This window comes from Rhinopithecus bieti, unplaced genomic scaffold (genome assembly GCF_001698545.2).
Source record: "Rhinopithecus bieti isolate Rb0 unplaced genomic scaffold, ASM169854v2 scaffold_20892, whole genome shotgun sequence".
Classification (NCBI taxonomy): Eukaryota; Metazoa; Chordata; class Mammalia; order Primates; family Cercopithecidae; genus Rhinopithecus; species Rhinopithecus bieti.
The window spans coordinates 915,916-935,990 of NW_016810602.1; the positions used below are offsets into that span (position 1 = coordinate 915,916).

Below are 20,075 nucleotides of genomic sequence, written 5' to 3' on the forward strand. Positions count from 1 at the left end.
GCTTGGACAGAAAAGGAACTAGTCTCTTATTCATTTAGGTACAATGAAACCCTGGATTAGGGCTTTCACAACAGGCATGAATTCGTTTAAGTGCCCAGCTGAGCACTAAATCAGACTTGAGTGTAAGAACTAGGAAAGGCTTGGTGAGATCTTTCGTAATTGCTTTGTCATTAATAAGCAGGATTGTTACCCACATTCAATGAGCCCATGATAATAATTTAATTCCAGGCAAGTCTCTCAGAAATAGGTCTTTCAACAAGGAAAAGACCCAAATCCTAACCTCGCACTGGCCACTCAATTCAAAATCATGCAGGATTTTTTAAGTACCAGGGCTTTATGGAGAAATTACAATAGTGGTAAGAAAAATGTCAGCCTTCTCAACATGGCAACTTGTATAGAATGAATCACCATCATGTACATGATGATTTACCAAAACAAGTGGTTCTGAAAGGCTATTCAGACAGATGTGGTCAACAGTATTCATCAGCTGCCCTTCACAAGTGCAGGTTTAACAGTTTGGTTACTTCATCTTTTTACGTAAGGCTACTGGCTACTTGGCTATTGAGGCCAGAGTCTCAACAGGGGTTTCACAAGACTAAGCCTTTCCTCTCCCGGGCTGTTTTTTCATTTTAAGTTAATGGTGGAGTAAGCACCCCCTGAACCAATATTCCAATGAATAACAACTATAAACTCAATAAAATACAAAAAATACCATGAGGGTAGGAGACTGAACACAAACAGAGGCAAATTCTGAAAAGAGGTTAAATTTTAAAGAAGGGAATGGCACAAGGTGAATTTCACATTGTATAGCTTTTGGGCTGAAAGAAAACTGCAGTCTTTCTGGTCTAAGAATCAGAGCAACCACAGCTGCTGGAAAGTGAGGGGAGAAATCTCAGAAGAAAGGGAGCCAAAGAAAAAGGACTACAAATTCTGTGCATAAATTCTATCCATCTCTCCGGCTGAGCCCTGAACTACACATGGCATAGACTCCAGCTACATGAATTGAGATTTTCAGCTGCTGCCCAAGACAGTTTACAATTTGAGTCCAATAAAGTTAAATGCCTGCTAACACAAGCAAAAAAATATATATATACACACACACACACACACACACACATATGTATGTATATAGATATATCACAGCACTTTTCAGAGTAATATAACAGAATCTACAACATAAACGTTTACAATGTTCAGGACACAATGTAAATCACTCAATATATGAGGGACCTCCCCCCAAAATCTGACCATTCTGTAAAGATAAACAATGGAGACCAATTCTAAAATTATCCAGATGTCAAATTTACCAGAAAATAATTTTAAAGCGTAATTTAAACATGCTTGTAGTGAATAAAAAAACTCAGTAGAGAAATACAAATAATTAAGTAGAAATTCTAGAACTAAATGATAAAATGTCAAAAACTAAGTCTTCAACTCCCTTTGGGAAATATTCCTTAATTTATTTCCTTCATATCTCTGTTCTTTGGTCCTTTCACCCCTGGAACTGGGTCAACTTAGAAGGAAAAGAGACTAACTTAATTTACCTTTGGATCTTCTATAAGGGCACAAATCAGATCCACAGTTACTGATGTTCCAATGACATGTGACATGCGAGTTGCAAAATAACTCATAATCCGAATTACCTCCACTCAGTTGGAGATTGTTTCAAATGACTTTTATTTGTACCAAAACTAAATGGAAAATTGCTTGCTGACACTGTAGGAAGTTAATTTCTTTTTTCTTTGGGAGGTTTGACTTGAGAAAAGGAATTTAGTTAAATTTGGTGGTGAGATTTTTATATACAGTATTTTCATTTGGTGAAGATATGAAGGCCAGGACTAACAGTTTCTGCCTAGGATCCCTGATATTTAACATCAGGCCTGAAAGTCGTTCCTACAGAGATATTTTTCTTTTAGAATGGATAACTCCTGCCAGGCCTCTGTAGGAGGCAGGCTACATACAATAAGGAAGTGTTTTTATGAGGACAAAAGTGATGTTCAGAGACAAAACATCAAAGTCTTATTTTCTGAAGTGATTCTAACATGGAAGTATTTGGAAGAGATAATCCCAAGACTCAATCCATTGTGGGTCTCCCACTGGTCCCTCTTCTCCCTTGGTCACCAGGTTCTACATACTATGAGACATATACTTCAGAAACAGCCAGTTTCCCAATCCCTAAGACACCTGGTACTCTCAAAAGCAGGGCATGATAGGCCAGGGCAGAAATTGGTTCCTGGATAAAACAGGACCCTACTCACAAAAAGCGATAATAAATACATTAAGAAAGACTATCAAACAAACCTGTAATTGTTTTAGAAATGGAGGTGATAGCTTCTCTGGGAGCAAGGAGTTATGATTATTTCACTCAGTTAAAACAATGTCCAAAATAAGAGAAAGAAAGTTCCCAAAGAGTGTTCTTAGCAATTTTGTAATGAGTACCAATGAAAATTGGTTTTCAGTATTAAAATCGACCAATGTCTCTGAGTTAAGAATTAGTTACTATATCAGAAACAGGAAAAAAACAAAGTAAATAAGCTGAAAACTAAAAGCTCCTCTTTTATCACAGTTCTTCCATATAAGGCTGATCATCATAACATCCAATGACACAAAATTCTAGAAACTTTACAAAATTCCTTTTTAAAATTTATTTTTTGTTATCAAAGAGAATGTCCAGAAACATTGAGTACTAAAGAATTTGTTCATGACATTGTTTTACAAAATTTTCTAATGGAGAGTGAATATTTTATTTTCCGATGTATTCTTCACTTATTAATGATGAGGTCAATGAACTGATGCAATTATTTAAAAAAAAAAAAACCCAGATAACCTTATAAAGGAAAAAAACAAAACAAAACAAAAAAACCAAACGTCCATTCTCATTCTGGAGTGAATGCAGTGGTCACAATACCACCACCAAATAAGAATCAACTTCCTCAGAGTAAGGAGCTGTTCAGGTCTTCTCAATAGTTCACATAGGTCTCTCAGATATAGGCACCATGTTTTAAGTCTCACACAAAATGTCTGTGTCACTTAAATTACACAATATGGCAGTGTTTGTCTTATGGGGACACATTGAAAGAAAGGGACAAAGTAGAAAACAACCTGTTTGCATGTTATATGTGAGTACATTATTGTACTGTGCATGGGTTTGAGGGCATTGCAGCCCTTGTTAAAGAGGAATTCCACCAATTGAAGCCTCTGTCAGTTTCCAGCTGCTCTTGGTGCTGAGGGTATCTACTCATATAACCTTATTTTGTTAGATCAGAGCCCTCTTCATCTACAGTTTGGCTCAAATGGCTTGAACTGAGTTTGGTTGTTTATCTCTTCCATCCGAGCTTTATTTCTCAGCCTCAGGATATGTGGGGTACTTGACCGTTTCTATCTTCTCTCGAACTTTGTAGGAGGGATATAGGCCCGTCCTTCCCAGTTTTCTGTTGACACCTTTAGAATAGCCATCCCAGTGATTTCCAGCCACACCAATGATATCACCAGGTTCCATGGGAATTTCATCCGCAGTTCGAGGTTGGTGAGCATAAATGGCAATTTGGTTGTGGGCATTCTGGCCCCCAAAATAGTAGATGTCATCTAAAGAATGGAAGTTTGCGGAGGCATCAGGATGTAGTGTTTGCATAATTTCATAAGCAACTCGACAGACCTTTGGAAAGAATTTTTAAAAAATTGTTAGTATATAAACATTCTCCTTTCCTTCACAGCAATCTAAAAGCCCTTGGCCAAAAGGATGGGGAGTAAGAAGTTGAAAAGTAGGTGGATTCTAGCCACAAGCTTTCAGTCCATTTGCTCTCAGAAGATGGTATATGTCATTCTTCATCTCTGTGTCTGGATCCTTTTTCAAATTAAAAAAAAAAAAACCCACGAAAGATTATTACAATTAAAATCTCTCTCTCTATAGTACAAAATAATTTAAGAATATGAATTAGTTAATTTTATCAAACATTTATTAAGAGCTACACACACAGTGGTCCAAGCTAGGCACTCATGATACCAAATTGAGTAAGACATAGTTTGTGCCCTTAAAGAATTTGAAGTTTAGGATTAGGATAAAAAAAAACAACACAAATGCTGATGGTCCCTTTCCTTCATACACTGTTAATCAATCACACATTCTCATCTGCTAATTAGATAGTATTTTTAATTTTGCAGATAGGCAACTAAAACACAAGGAGATTAAGTGATTTGTGCAAATTTCAGTGACAGAATTTCAACTAGATATAGAACCAAAATAATAAAACCTTTGCTTTCAGATTTAGTACTTCAACAAAGGTTATACTGGCAATGTCATTTTACAATTGAGATCATTGGTAGAATACTGAGACTACAATAAAATAGGGATCAAAAAGATTTGGAACTTTTGAACTTCAAATTCAGCCAAAGGCTCATAGAAGGCAAGCAAAATTAAGAGGGACTCAGGAAAAGAAGAAACTAAATAATTAAAGCAGCTCCAATAATAGCAAACTACAATAACAATGATAGATGCTAATATTTACTGAGATTTTGCTGTCAGACATTGTTTTTAGATATTATCTAATGTAGTTAGATTCCTTTCAGCATCCCCATAAAATTCTATCATTATGTTCATTTTACAGATGTCAAAGTGAAGTTAAGGCATTGCTCAAGGTTATACTGGTAAGTGGTAGATTCAGGTTGGAACCCAGGCAGTCTGCATATGCTTGTAACCGCTATATGTATTTTCTCTTGTAAATCTTATTCTCCATGTTCATATTGTAACAGCAGAAAGATATAGCATAAGACCAAAGATAGCCTTGGGTAAACCTGACAGTCTTCTTTTCAGGGTGTCTTCACCCACTCTTCAGTCATCCCTAGCCAGGAATGCAGGACCTTGTGTTACTCTTAGGATGACCACAACCTCTACTGTGACAATATGCCGTGATGTGTTTCCTCCTCTCCACTCTTAAATGTCTTACTCTCATAAAAACAATATTGCACCCCGTCCCACACCCTTAGAGACCTGTTTCTTCTGGGTATAATCCTAATAATTAGTGTATGTTTTGCTATCAAGAGTTGTTCATGTGTTAACCTTGATGGATAATGCAATTGTTTTATTAAAACAAAGAAATAACTATTATAATAATAGCAGAGATTTCAGACACTGAGGTGGCCCATTATAAAAATGACAAATGTGACTGTAGGCCTCTGCAAGCATACCAGTGCCACACAGGTGTGGTCCTTTATTTTTCTGGTAAGAATGACCATTAAGGACAGCAGCTGAGCTTAACGAGCACTAATTATGTCCCAGGCAGTGTTATAATAGTGTGCTCTTCCCTCACCTTGTCTCAACTCATTTAACTATTATGACAAACCTGTGAAGTACTATTATTATTCATTATTTTACAGATGAAGAAGCTAAGCCACAGAAAGATTAAATTTCAAAAAATAAAATAAAACAAAAGGAACTAGTTAATGGCAGAGCCGCAGTTAGAATTCTTTCAGGCTCTTGAGTATATATTCCCTTAGGATAAACATCTACAACAATGCCTGCCACATAGTAGGTGCTCAATGAGTATCTGTTGAATGAATATTACTCCAGGCATAATACCAGCCCAGTAATGGAGAGGCAAGTCCATGGGTGATATTTAACCCTTAAGATCCATATATAACATTAAGAGGAAGTAATTTTAAAACTGTCTATATCAACCATGGGGCAATTTACTGCAAAAGGCTAAAAAGATTACTATAGTGTTAACGTTTGCATTTAGTCACTCTATGCTTCTTCTCTTCTTTCCTTACCTACCACGTGGTTTACAAGTTCAAATCACATGGCAGGTAAATGAAGGCTTGTAGCTGATGTCCATACTCAGGTTTGATGCTTGACAGGTGGCATGACTGAGAGCAGTCCATGGTTTGCAAAGCAGTGGCAGGCTACATGTAGTATGTTTAACTTTATTCTGTGTTGATATGGCACTGCATCATTTTTAGTACATCGTAAAGCACACAGTAATGGGTAACAGCAAAAATCCTGCCAAAGGATAAAACAGATATGACTGTATTAAAAAAAAATTTAAAAAGAGGGAGGAATCCATTAGTCTGAATTTCATCCCTTAGAAGTAGCCTGAGTTTACATAAGCCTCCAAAGCTTTCTCAGAGTAGATGCGATCTTATTTTTGTCAAAACAGATAAGGGCAGGAGGATCTCCTAGTGTGAGAAGTTGGAAGTGGCTGAGAGATCTGTGCACTTTTCCTGTAAACTGCTTTGTTTTACTACACAATAAGAGAATAAGAACCAGGTCTTTTATTTGTTGTGAGAAATGCCAGAAGGATTAATGCAGTAACAGCTGCACTGTACAGCACTCAGCATTGTAAGCTAGATAGAGCCCCTGTGGATGCAAATACTTTTCTTGTCTTCTGCTCTGGGAAGCAGTCACAGAGTTCACAACTTGGGATTTCACCCTGTTCTTTCCTCCATGGTACTCTCAACAGGTATCCACTGTTGTTTCATGAGCCACATCTCAATGGAAATTCCAATCCAGAGCCTTCTGTCTGGAATAGTTAACGTAGTTTTCGGTTTTGCCCTCTGGGCTTCCAAAATCTGATTCAAAGTGTAGTAAGAGGAGTTGAGTTGCATGCAGACTTGGAATGAGACCACAGAGAGGCTCATAAGAGTATTGTAATAACTGCCATAAAGGGAGGTGTCATGGGGGAAAAAAAGTGATTTTGTATTATGATGATTTTCAATGGCTGCAACTACTGAGTAACGTTCACTGCTCTTTAAACAATGTCTTTAACAATGTTAGTCTTTAAAGTGAGCATCTGCAACCATTTTGTAAGTCAGATTTCAGAAAATAAAATTGATCCCAGAACCTGATAAGCAATATTTTCAGAAAATCTTTCTGATACTGTGCCTATCTACAGCTAGGCTGTCAACTGCTGTTATTCTCGAACTATAAATTCTTTGTTTCAGATTTAAGATTCAAATAAGAAAATAAGTGACAAATGACATGCTTTGCACATAGGCAATTTCCAGTAACACAGAATAGGATTAATGCATTTGGTAGAATGTTTTAGAATGTGGTTGCATAGCTTTCAAAATTCACTTGATGCACTTGAAAAAATGCTAATACTGCCTGCAACTTTCATATTAAATCCTGAGGACTGTGCTATTCAATTTATGAGGCTTTTAGGACAAACTTGGCTTTGAGAAACAGATCTGATGAAGGAATTCAGAAAGCTAAGAGCAATAATCGTAACAAAATTAGAGAGCAGAGCCACAGTGTTGGCTTTTAAAAACTTTTCACTGAAGAAGAGAGAATTCCCCTACCTCACTTAAGGATATAAAAGAAAGATTAGAAGCCTGAGACTGAGGGAGATGGGTATAAAAACTTCTGAGAAATCTCGATTAAGGTGACATGACATTTTTGCCTGCAGTTTTCCAAACATGTAGCCTTGCATTTTTCCTTCTAGTATGGGATTTCATTCCTGCAGTATTGTCTACGATAGCTCATGGTCAACAGGTCAACTCTTTCCCACTACTGTTACATGGTATTCCTCAAAGAATAGTGTATAGGAGACAGAAAGTTTACATGAGTAAAACTTAAAGACTGTCAAATAATTATGAAGGAGATATTAAACTTGTATCACTTCCTAACATCTCCTGGCACATGAAATAATCATCGAAGAAAGTTGAGAGTTGGTTATTCATGTTTTTATTCTGGGCTGAACATATTTTCAATGTTTATCTTTTGTCACTCTTCTGGATGTATGGCTTTAGTCTTCCTCCATTTTCCAGAATGCTTATGACATATATAGGAAAGTCTGAAAATTAATTTCACTAAGGTCAACACACACACATTTACTTGAAATACTAGGTCTTCACTCAACTTTTGGGAATGAAGAACTTTTGTTTCTGAAAAATCACATCATATGGCAATATTCTCTTTCAATAGGTTAAACAAAATGAAGCTGAGGTGGTACACTGGCTCAGAGAAATGTACATGCTGAATGTTAACAGTTCCTCTTGTTTACGGACCCTAAGCATTACCCATGACCACAAGTAGAGCTAATGGAGTCCTTGAAGAGCTCGTTTCATGCTCCTTCTAAAATGTGAGAGCATTTGAAATGAAAGCCACGTGAAATGAAGAAAGCCATGTCTGAAATGAAGCCATGTGAAAAACAGCTGCAAAATAAATGCCATAAAGTCTAACAGGCAGAGATATTCCTGTAAGTATTCATATATATAATAATAGCAGCTAATGTGTTTAATACTGTATTGCTAGGTACTATTCACAGTGCTTTACTTTTTATAACTCCTTAATCCTCACAAAAACTCTATACTATAGGTACTATTATTTTTTCACATGTAGAAAAATAAACCAGTTAAGAGATAGGCTAAGTAATTTGTTCAAGGACACACAGCCACTAATTGCTCAAAGTTGGATTCAAATACAGATATCCTGACTCTATACCACAGGTTGTCTCTTTCTTGTTCTGTGATCAGTGGTCAATGGTTTGGCATTTTATCCCATCAGTGACTTTTTCTCACCCTCTATTGGCAATGACGACAAGATATTTCTAGGGCATTTTCAAACAATTCCAATTTTGGTTTATGGTAAGGGAATCTATATAATAATCCTGCAAACAATTTCATTCACACTACAAAAACATTAAACTTTACTAAATACTTCTTTACTAAAAATATTTGAAAAAAATCCTGAGGTGCAAGTAAGCCCAAAGATTTATCACTGAATATGGAATTATTCTATAATTTCAAATGCTACAGTGGTTAGTCATCAAATAAGGTACATGATAAGGAGGTAATCACATTAGGCAAACTGCTACTCACTATAAAATGGAAGGTATTTTACTGTTAAACTTATATTATGAACCCTAACATAAAATATTTTGAGTTATTCAAGTCTATTTTGGGTTATGAAATATTATTTTAATTTTGCTTAGGTTCAAATGAGTGAAATTATTTTGGGCAAACTTTGACTGCCAAGAGTTTTTAGGAACAACATGATATATAAGTATGAGCCTTATTCCTTTGGATACAAAAAGTCTTCTCAGCATCACTCCTACTTCATATGAATTGCTTCTCTGAACCCAAGGTCTGAATACACTGAGGTCGACATTATGCATAAAACTAAACAAAGTAATAGAACAATATTCTCCTCAAGCCTAGACAGAATTCTACCATCATTAAGTGACAGAGATCCTGATTTCTAGGTCAAAATTGGAGTTATGAGGATCCAAAATTCTAAAGTACAACTTCAAAAAGGAAAAAAAAGAGTAAAGAAAAAAATTTTCTATTCCAGAATAAGCCTAATGGTATTACTAAGGAGGGCTGGAAGAAGATAAGCAAAACATGAGTACAACCCTGTAAGTCTCAGTGCCTGTCTACATGTGAGGTTGGTAAACATTTAGACATGTGTAAATTTATTTAATTTTAGAATCTTGTGACTAGAACAGTGACTCTCAACCAGGGCAATTTTGTTCCACAGGGGATATCTGGCAATATCTGGACACATTTTTGGTTGTCATAATTTGAAGTGAGGGTCTTACTGGCCAGGGAGGCTGCTAAATATCCTACAATGCACAATATGGCTCCTCACAACAAAGAATTATCGGGTCTAAAATAGTGCCTTGGTTGAGAAACCTGGACTAGAGGAGGTGACTTCAGGCAGCCTAAAATCCAGGCCTACAGAGAAGGTGGCATACCTGGGGAAGTGACTCTTGATTCACTCATTCTAACAATAAGCATCAAGAATGTTTGGAGGTTGTTACCAGTTACATGTACCTGTTGATCAGGCAGATGCATAGTCAAGAATCTCAAAAACAGTTGGAAGGAACCAAGAAGTTATAAACCTTGCCCCTTTCTTGCAATAAGAATGGAAATAAGAGTTTCTTAAAGATAGGATCCGTGCCCCAATTAGGGAGAAACATCAATAGTGGATGCCTTCATGGGAACTTGAAGACATTTTCCCTTCTGATTAAGATTGCTGCTGTGTGTTCTGTGCAGCTATCTTTGGGTAGTAAGTTGTATTCTTATTCCATATTAAAGGAATCTGTAACCTTTGCCTGGCTAGGTATCTTTCCAAAAATAGTTTCGCCATCCCCTGGACGATGTATATTGTCATATAATAAGAAAGTATCCATTTCCTTTTACTCTCCGAAGTATACTCTCGTAAAAATGATATGGCTTTCCTTTTTTCACATTTTCTTTTCTCTGCTTCTTCTCGACATTTAAGCATACATTTATCTTATACCAATTTGTATGTTCTGTTAATTATTCTCTAGTTATTTTATGTGTGTATTTTGCTTATTAGATTCTGGACCAGGGCAAGAACTGTATCTTCAATCTCCTTTGAAATCTCCTCTGCATCTAGTATAATTTTGAGCATAACAGCTGGTTGAATGAACTAACCAATAATACGTGCATAAATGAGAGAACAGAATAAAATCCACTATAATTATCCTGATATTCCACAGGGCATATAAAGCTGGTTGGACCCTCATAAAAACACATATACCACACCCATAAAATATAATCATCTGCAACAATTAAATTCAAACAATGATTGTGATACTGTGTTTCTTAAATTTAACATACAGTTTCTCACTTAGTAGAAATGTAGTAGAACTTGAAAGGGAATTACATTTACTCTCTTTTCTATAAGGCAATCAAGTGAGGCAAAATTTACAACATTTAAGCCTTTCAGTATCAGTGCACTAATGTGTAGACATGGATGGATTCTGGTTACATATTGACTATATGCAAAATTAGAAAGTATTAAGTAAGCTTAATTACTTGTTGTTTCTGTTAAATGCTATGAACAAGCCAAATACTTTAAACAACTCCAGTAACTGGCTTCAGTGGAGATGTAGTCAGCCATTACTTGCAAACTAAATATTCAGTGCACGTGAATGGCTATTTTACGGGATCTTTTCATTCTTTCACAAAAGGGATCATTACTGAGTATCAGAAAAATTGCACCTGAGTCACAATAATGAACATTAACAATACACAGACACACAAATAATTTTTCTGACTCCTATACAACCAAAAAGTATTGGTTATTTTAAAATGCCCTACTGACACTTACCTGGGATGAAAAAGTACACACTAGGAAGTCTGCCTGAGAAAGAAAATGTATATCCAGGATTACTCCACGAAGTGAATTTTCTGTATATCGATTGTGCAGTCCAGCTGACCAGGAAATAGAGTTATCACTAATAAATTCATAATTGGGGTACCTGAAAAAATAAATTAATTTATAGATGGTCATAGATATCACAGTATCCTATCAGAAGGTAGACTTGCTGCTTGGACTAAGAGCTTTCTAACAGAAAGGAGACCTTTAATTATGGCATTTTAACAGTGTAGTTGATGAGACATCTTTGAAGTCCATCAGTGGGGCAGAAACCATTCTGGAATGCCCTGTATATTAAACTTTTTGGCATATCATATAAAACACACATACATACATCAAAATGTCCTTTATCAATTCATGAAATAGTCAAAATTAAAGTCTCCTTTTCTTTTGTAATGAGTGACTTTTAAGAGTTTATTCAAACTTCTTTCATATTTGGTCACTGAGCTTTTCCTTTGGAATATAAATGCTGTGATAAAACCTCATTAAAATTTTAATTTAGAATTTTGATCATTCAGATTTGGATTAGACTTTGTAAATGTCTTCTTCATTGACATTACAAGTTAATAATAAAAGAAGTTAAGAGACGAATATTTTAAAAATTTGTGAGAACTAACGGTCTCCCTTAACCTGCATCCTTCTTGAAGAATCATCTACTCTTACCTAATAACAGTAATAGCCCATTCTAATATTTATGGAAGCAAATTCCATAGATGCCCACCACGTCATATTTTGGTAGTCTTGCTAGAGATACAGTATGTGTTTAAAAGTATTCATACAGGATGTCTTTTGAAGAGAATCTGGAATATAATAGAGGAGGAATAAATATTTTCTGGAGGAATAATAGTTCCTATATAGAAACCCTGAAGCATCAGGAGTCAGTTTACATGTTTGTCTTTCAAACAGTATTCCAAAAAAGGTTAGGACCATGAGTTTTTTTTTTCTCTGCATCACAGCATCTAGCACTCCACACAATGCTGTGTGAATAAATACACGAACAAGTGAGTGCTACCTATGCCTGGGACTTTCCCTAATCCCCTAAGAGCTGTTTCAGTTTCTCTTCATTTCACGGCCACCAAGGAGCTTTCCCTCATTGCCTCTGTAATAATGATTGTAAAGGCAAAGTCTCTGAGCACTGTTTCAGACTGCTATTCAGTGTTCAAATCCATTTGGCCTCATTATTTTTGACAGTTGCCCTCTTTAGCTCAAAATCAAGGAGATGAAGAAAATGTCACATTTGTTCTGAAAAGAAAACAACCAGAAATAGTTTTAATGTGATTCTTGTGAAGCTGCATACCCAGGCATGGAGCAGAAACAACAAAGAAATATGAAATGCTAGAGGGAGAAAGAAAGGGGGGAACTGATAAAACCAGTACAGGTTTTATCCTTGAATAAAGACTAACTTTGTCAGCATGGTTTGGATGTTCAGTGAAACAAAGGAGTGATCAATTTACCAAGAAGTAACACTAACATTAATGGTCTTCCTAACTAAAAGAGCCCTCTCTGGAACCAAATCAAAAGGGTACCTAAGGCTGGGTGTGGTGGCTCATCCCTATAATCCCAGAACTTTGGGAGGCTGAGGCAGGCAGACTGCTTGAGCTCAGAAGTTTGAGACCAGCCTGGGCAACACAGTGAAACCCCACCACTATTAAAATAAAAAAATTAAAAACAAAAAAAAAAGGTACCTAAGTTCCTCAGGCCCATCTCTACATGCAAAAGAATTCTCAGGCCTATCTCTATGGCTTCATAAACGATACCTAAGTGTAAAACGAAACAAAACACACACAAACAAAACAGTAAATAATGGAAGAAGGAAACTTTACACATTTCATAATGAGCATGAAACTTTTTGCACAAACATGCTTCTTGTCTTTCGCCCTCAACTATGTCAGTGGAGGAATTCTTCTACCTTGAGGTTTTAGATTCTAGGAATTTTTTTTTCTTTTCTACTGTATAAAATTTATTTTGTATCATCCATGAAGGACTAGCTTCCAGTTATAAACTAATATCTGGTGTTGTTTTCTGAAGTCCTTCCCTTGACTGAGGAAGATACTTCTCTTTGTGACTTCACCGTACCTGGTACGTAAACTCCTTCAGGAGACTTATCTAACTATACTGTAATTATGTGTTACATGTATATTGTCTACCTGTTGGTTACTCCCTGAGATAAGGAGCCACACATTATATTTTGACTTTGTATTCCTAGTGCTCTGTGCTGTGTCCAGCATATTATAGAGTTCAACAAAACAGTGAACAAATATACCACTCATTGCTGATTCTTCATTTCACAGGGCAACCAAATACTTTACAAAAAACTTTTAACAAATGACAAGAACATTTCAATGTATCTACTTTTAGAAAGAACTCATCCAGCATTTTAAAAATAAAGAATAAACTCAATTTGTAAATATTTTACCTGGGAGACTTTTAAAGGCTTGTTTTTCTTCCTGGTTTAACCCCATCCCTAATCTCCACAATCTTAGAATGCAATATTGGGTAGCCAACTTTAATAGTTCTTATTTCTTTGACTGTCAATGATTCTGTGATTCAAACACTGTAATACTGAACTACTAAAGAGATCGCCACAATAGCAATGGCTGCCACAGTCACTGGGATGCTGGTGGTAAAATCTTGTGGATGAACTCAATTTTTTTTTTTTTTTGAGATGGAGTCTCACTCTGTTGCCCAGACTGGAGTACAGTGGCACCATCTTGGCTCACTGCAACCTCTGCCTCCTGGGTTCACACTATTCTTCTGCCTCAGCCTCCTGAGTAGCTGGGACCACAGGCGCCCACCACCATGCCTGGCTAATTTTTTGTATTTTTAGTAGAGACGGGGTTTTACCGTGTTAGCCAGGATGGTCTCGACCTCCTGACCTAGTGATCCGCCCACCTCGGCCTCCCAAAGTGCTGGGATTACAGGCATGAGCCACTGCGCCCGGCCAAACTCAATCTTAACATGGAGAAATCTGAAGTGTAATACCAAGCCACAAAGCATTAACTAAGCATCTTCACACAGAAGCTATATGCATAAAGCTAATTTTAACCCCTTTTCAAAGAATGAGCAACACAGAAAATGGATTCTCCTCTGACTGTGTGAACACTATACATCATTTAAGTTTAATTTTTCATCTCTTCACCCTCTTGAAGCAGAAAAGTCTAACAATGATTACCTTGCACACTATGTACTTTGTTAATGGATTAATTCATGCTTTTGGTCTCCTAAAACAATGGCAGAAGTTTTATGATTTGCTTAGGTATCAAAACCAATCCTGAGTGGTTTAAAGTAGAATTAAATCAGAGTAGAAAAACATTTAAGTGAAAGAGTAAAGAAAAAACCCCATCATTTAAATCCCCAAGAAATGACTCAAGTCGAAAATAAAAATAAAAGGAATTACAAAGAGAAAAAAATTATACGTAAAAGGCTACTAGTAACAGAATATGGAGAAAATTGCTGCCTGGACTACCACTGGGAGGGGAGTTACAGCTGGTGGCTACAAGGAGGAAATTCTGGTTTTACTATTCGTGCAGTTCAAGTAGATACTGCCAACTGTACGATAAGGGTTGTTTGGTATAAAACTGTCATGCTGTGCTATGGATCAAAGCTGTAAAATGTTTATATCTAGTCGAGTGTGGTGGCATGTGCCTGTAGTCCCAACTACTCAGGTGGCTGAGGTGGGAGGATCATTGAGCCCAGGAGGTCAAGGCTGCAGTGAGCTGAGATTGCGCTACTGCACTCCAACCTGGACCCTGTATTTAAAAAAAAAAAAAAGTGTATATCCTTGCATCTAAATACTTCCAGGTCCAGAAATCTAAGGAAATAATGTGGATAATTTTAGGCACATGTCATAGCATTACTTATAAGAATGAAACATTGGAAATAACCTGACTGCCGAATATTCGGAGAATGGTTGGTCAAATAAGCAATGACATATCCGTACAATGTATATGTATGTAGTCATTAAAAAAGATGTGGCTGGGCGCGGTGGCTCATGCCTATAATCCAGCATTTTGGGAGGCCGAGGTGGGCAGATTACCTGAGGTTGGGAGTTCAAGACCAGCCTGACCAACATGGAGAAACCCCGTCTCTACTAAAAATACAAAATTAGCCAGGAGTGGTGCCACATCCCTGTAATTCCAGCTACTAAGGAGGCTAAAGCAGGAGAATCGCTTGCATTTGGAAGGCAGATATTTCAGTGAGCCAAAATCGCGCCATGGCACTCCAGCCTGGACAAGAGTGAAACTCTGTCTCAAAAAAAAAAAAAAGATATTTAGGCTGGGCATGGTGGCTCACGTCAGTAATCCCAGCACTTTGAAGGACAAGGCGGGAGGACTGCTTGAGCCCAGGAGGTCGAGACCAGCCTCAGCAACATGCGATCCTGTCTCTACCCACAAAAAATTAGCTGGGCATGATGACACATGCCAATGGTCCCAGCTACTTGGGAAGCTGAGGAAGGAGGATCTCTTGAGCCCAGGAGGTTGAGGCTGCAGTGAGCCACGCTTGCACCAATGCACTCCAGCCTGGGTGACAAAGCAAAAAAAAAAAAAAAAAAAGATGTTTACAATGACTGTTTTAGCAACGTGGGAGAATGGATCTATTGCTGTATTGTGTAAAGGGTTTATATTATAAAGAATTCAATCAACTACAGTAATGCTCCAGTTAACAACGAGGATATGTTCTGAGAAATACATCATTAGGCAATGTTATCATCACGCCAACATCATAGTGTATTTACAAAAACCTGGATGGCATAGCCAACTACACCACACCTAAGCTATACATATACCCACCTAGAATATATGGAATGCTTATTGCTCCCAGGCTACAAACCTGTACAGCATGTTATTATATTGAATACTGAGGGTAGAAAAGGTACAGTAAAAGTACAGTTTTATAATCTATGGGACCACCATCACACAGGTGCTTCATCACTGACTGAAATGTTATGTGGTACATGACTGTATTAAAAAATGAGACTACATAAATGGGATTGAGCATAATACTTTTTCCTTGCTTCGGTAATGATATGGTTTGGCTGGATCCCCAAACCTTGCCCGTGCTGTTCTCACGATAGTGAATAAGTCTTATGAGATTTGATGGTTTTAAAAATGCGAGTTTCCCTACACAAGCTCTCTTCTCTTGTCTGCCATCATGTAAGTCATGCCTTTCACCTTCCATCATGATTGTGAGGCCTCCCCAGCTCTGTGGAACTGTAAGTCCATTAAACCTCTTTCTTTTGTAAATTGCCCAGTCTCGAGTATGTCTTAATTAGCAGTGTGAAAATGGACTAATATGGTAAATTGGTACAAGAAGTGGAGCGCTGCTGAAAAGATACCTGAAAATGTGGAAGTGACTTTGGAATTGGGTAACAGGCAGAGTGTGGAACAGTCTGGAGGGCTCAGAAGAAGACAGGAAAATGTGGGAAAGTTTGGAACTTCCTAGAGACTTGTTGAATGGCTTTGTCCAAAATGCTGATAGTGATATGGACAATAAAGTCCAGCTGAGGTGGTCTCAGATGGAGATGAGGAACCGGAACAAAGGTGACTCTTGTTATGTTTTAGCAAAAAGACTGGCAGCATTTTGTCCCTGCCCTAGAGATCTGTGGAACTTTGAACTTGACAGAGATGATTTAGGGTGTCTGGATTATAGGTATCTAAGCAGCAAAGATTTCAAGAGGTGACTTGGGTGCTGCTAAAGGCATTCAGTTTTATAAGGGGGGCACAGCATAAAAGTTTGGAAAATTTGCAGCCTGACAATGTGATAGAAAAGAAAATCCCATTTTCTGAGGAGAAATTCAAGCCAGCTGCAGAAACTTGCACAATCCTGAGGAGCCTAGTGTTAATCACCAATACAACGAGGAAAATGTCTCCAGGGCATGTCAGAGACCTTTGCAGCAGCCCCTCACATCAGAGGCCCGGAGGTTTAGGAGGAAAAAATGATTCTGTGGGCTGGGCCCAGGGTCCCTCTGCTGTGTTCAGTCTAGGGACCTGGTACACCCTGCATCCCAGCTGCTTCTGTCATGATAAAAAGGGGCTAAAGTACAGCTCAGGCTATTGCTTCAGAGGGTGGAAGCCCCAAGCCTTGGTAGCTTCCATGTGGTGTTGGGCCTGTGGGTGTACAGAAGTCAGGAATTGAGGTTTGGGAATCTCTGCCTGGATTTCAGATGATGTATAAAAACACCTGGATGCCCATGCAGAAGTTTGCTATAGGAATGGGGCTCTCATGGAGAACCTCTGCTAGGGCAGTGCAGAAGCGAAATGTGGGGTCAGAGCCCCCACACAGAGTCCCCACTGGGGCACCACCTAGTGGAGCTGTCAGAAGAGGGCCACCGTCCTCCAGACCCCAGAATGGTAAATCCACCAACAGCTTGCACCATGCACCTGGAAAAGCCACAGACACTTAGTGTCAGCACATGAAAGCAGCGAGGAAGGGGGATTATACACTGCAAAGCCATAGGGGTGGAATTGCCCAAGGCCAAAGGAGCACACCTCTTGCATCAGTGTGACCTGTATGTGAGACATGGAGTCAAAGGAGATCATTTTGCAGCTTTAAGATTTGACTGCCCCACTGGATTTCGGAATTGCATGGGGCCTGTAGCCTCTTTGTTTTGGCCAATTTCTCTCTTTTGGAATGGGTGTATTTATCCAATGCCTGTATCCCCACTGTATACAGGAAGTAACTAACTTGCTTTTGATTTTATAGGCTCATAGGTGGAAGGGACTTGCCTTGTCTTGGATAAGACCTTGGACTGTGGACTTTTGAGTTAATGCTTAAATGAGTTAAGACTTTGGGGGACTGTTGGAAAAGTATGACTGGTTTTGAAATGTGAGGACATGAGATTTGGGAGTGGCCAGGGGTAGAATGATATGGTTTGGCTGTGTCTCCACCCAAATCTCATCTTGAATTCTCAGGTGTTGTGGGAGGGACCCAGTGGGAGGTAACTGAATCATGGGGGCAAATCTTTCCCCTGGTGTTCCCGTGATAGTGAATAGTCTCACAAGATCTAATGGTTTTAAAAATGGGAGTTTCCCTGCACAAGCTCTCTTCTCGTCTGCTGCCATGTTAGACATGCCTTTCACCTTCTACCATGATTGTGAGCGCCCCCCCGCCCCACCAGGGATGTAGAACTATAAGTCCGTTAAACCTCTTCCTTTTGTAAATAGCCCATTCTGGGGCATGTCTTTATCAGCAGCATGAAAATGAATAGGGTATTTACCAACTTGCATATTTTTAAGTGAGCATGAATTAATCTGCTCATCAAGAAAACAAGAAAAAATGCTTGTGATGCATTCAAGAACAAGTGAAAGAGTAGACAAAATTAGTATCTTTTTCTTCAACCAAGCTACAAAGTCAGTTTGGTGTTTTAAATTGAAGAAACACGGCAAACCATACTTTTTTTAAAATTGTGTTTTGTACCCAAATGTTCATTTAATCTCTCTTACATTAACTCACTCATATACTTGGCTGATTAATTATTTGCCCTTTGTTTACATATATACATAGTGTGTGTGTGTGTGTGTGCACGCGCGCACGCACACGCATGCATGCATGTGTATGGTAGTGTGTGTACGTGCTCAAGAGAGGGAGCCTTGAATAAAAAAGGCAATTTGCTTCAGGTTCATTTGGATTCTTCAGAGGTAGAAAGAGGATTTAAATTATTATCTAATGACTTAGATTAATACCTGCATTACAGTCCTCATTCTAAATGTATTTATTTTCCTCACTCCCATTTGAAACATGGGGAACAATAAATACATTAATTAAATAGCCAAAAAGCTTAAATGATTAACTGTTAATGTTTCCAAACTGATGGGATTGAAATCAACACTATTTAATATTTACTGGGCATTTAACTACAGCTAGGTATTATATCCAAAGCACTTATAATCTAGTGAAGGAGACAGAAGTAAGCAAGTGCTAAACACTACAACAGAAGACTGCACAAAGTCGGGGACACAGGCCAGTCAAGGGTTCAGGGATGAGATAGTATCGGAGCAGAACTAAGACTAGAATTTTCTTCTCCTTAATTTCCTACTTTCACATACATTTAATACATCCTTCATTTATTGATAGTAAATAAAGACCAACTCCAGGTTTACCCAGATCCTATAAGAAGTATCCAATTAGAATTTGTGCTTTATCTGTGTGTTTTCATAATACCTCATGTTAACCCTGTAATAGTGTTACTCACACTGTAGGGTAATTGTTTATTCCCCTATTAGATTTGGGAATTCCTTGACAGCAGTGAGTATCTTGTTTATCATGAAATCCCCAGCACCCAGCACAGTGCCTGAAATACAGGCAAGCTCAAAAAATAATTGTTACTGTTCCATACATACTAGTAGTCTTTATTCCTCAACTTACAAAACTTACTTTTTGATTTCTTACCTTTCTTTAGTATAACTTTCAAATTCCAGAAATTATTATAAGACAAAACTCTACATATGTGTTCAGTTGCCTGTAATTGTTAATAAAGACAGTGAAATCAAAATGGTAAGCACGTGGTTTTATTGCTAACAGTCTGTATAGCTGGCTAGTGTTACTGACTGAATGTTTACATTTGCACAAATTCCTATGTTGAATCCCTAGCCTCAACGTGATGGTGTTTGGAAATAGGACCATTGAGAAATAATTAGGCTTAGATGAGGTCATGAGAGTGGGGTCCTCATGAGATTGGTGTCCTTATATGTAGAGACATCAGAACACTTCCTCTCCTGTTCCCTGCACACACAAAGAAGAGGTCACAGGAGCACAGACTGAAATAGTGGCTGCTTACAAGCCAAGAGAAAATTAAATCTACCTTGCCAGCATCTTGATCTTGAACTTCCCAGCCTCAGAACAGGGAGAAATAAATTTCTGTAATTTAAGCCACTCAGTCTATGTTATTTTGTTATGGTAGCTCCAACAGACTAATGAAGATTTTAGTACCAAGAAGTAGGGTGATACTTTTAAT

The 20,075-nt window shown here is 37.9% G+C and overlaps 1 protein-coding gene across 10 annotated transcripts in view; it reads right to left on the bottom strand.

Moving 5' to 3' along the window:
* Window positions 1-1,660: 1,660 nt before the first annotated feature.
* Window positions 1,661-20,075, bottom strand: part of FUT8 (fucosyltransferase 8) — a 354,455-nt gene continuing 336,040 nt past the window's right edge. For 7 of the 10 annotated variants that reach the window (XM_017892446.1, XM_017892450.1, XM_017892452.1 and 4 more), the window contains 2 exons: window positions 11,075-11,225; window positions 1,664-3,655 (listed from right to left, as the gene is read on the bottom strand). In XM_017892446.1, the coding sequence (XP_017747935.1) occupies window positions 3,338-3,655; window positions 11,075-11,225 (469 nt within the window). In that variant the 3' untranslated portion in view covers window positions 1,664-3,337. Of the gene's footprint in view, window positions 3,656-11,074; window positions 11,226-20,075 lie in introns of all 10 variants that reach the window. The other 3 variants (XM_017892453.1, XM_017892454.1, XM_017892444.1) reach the window with 1 other exon arrangement.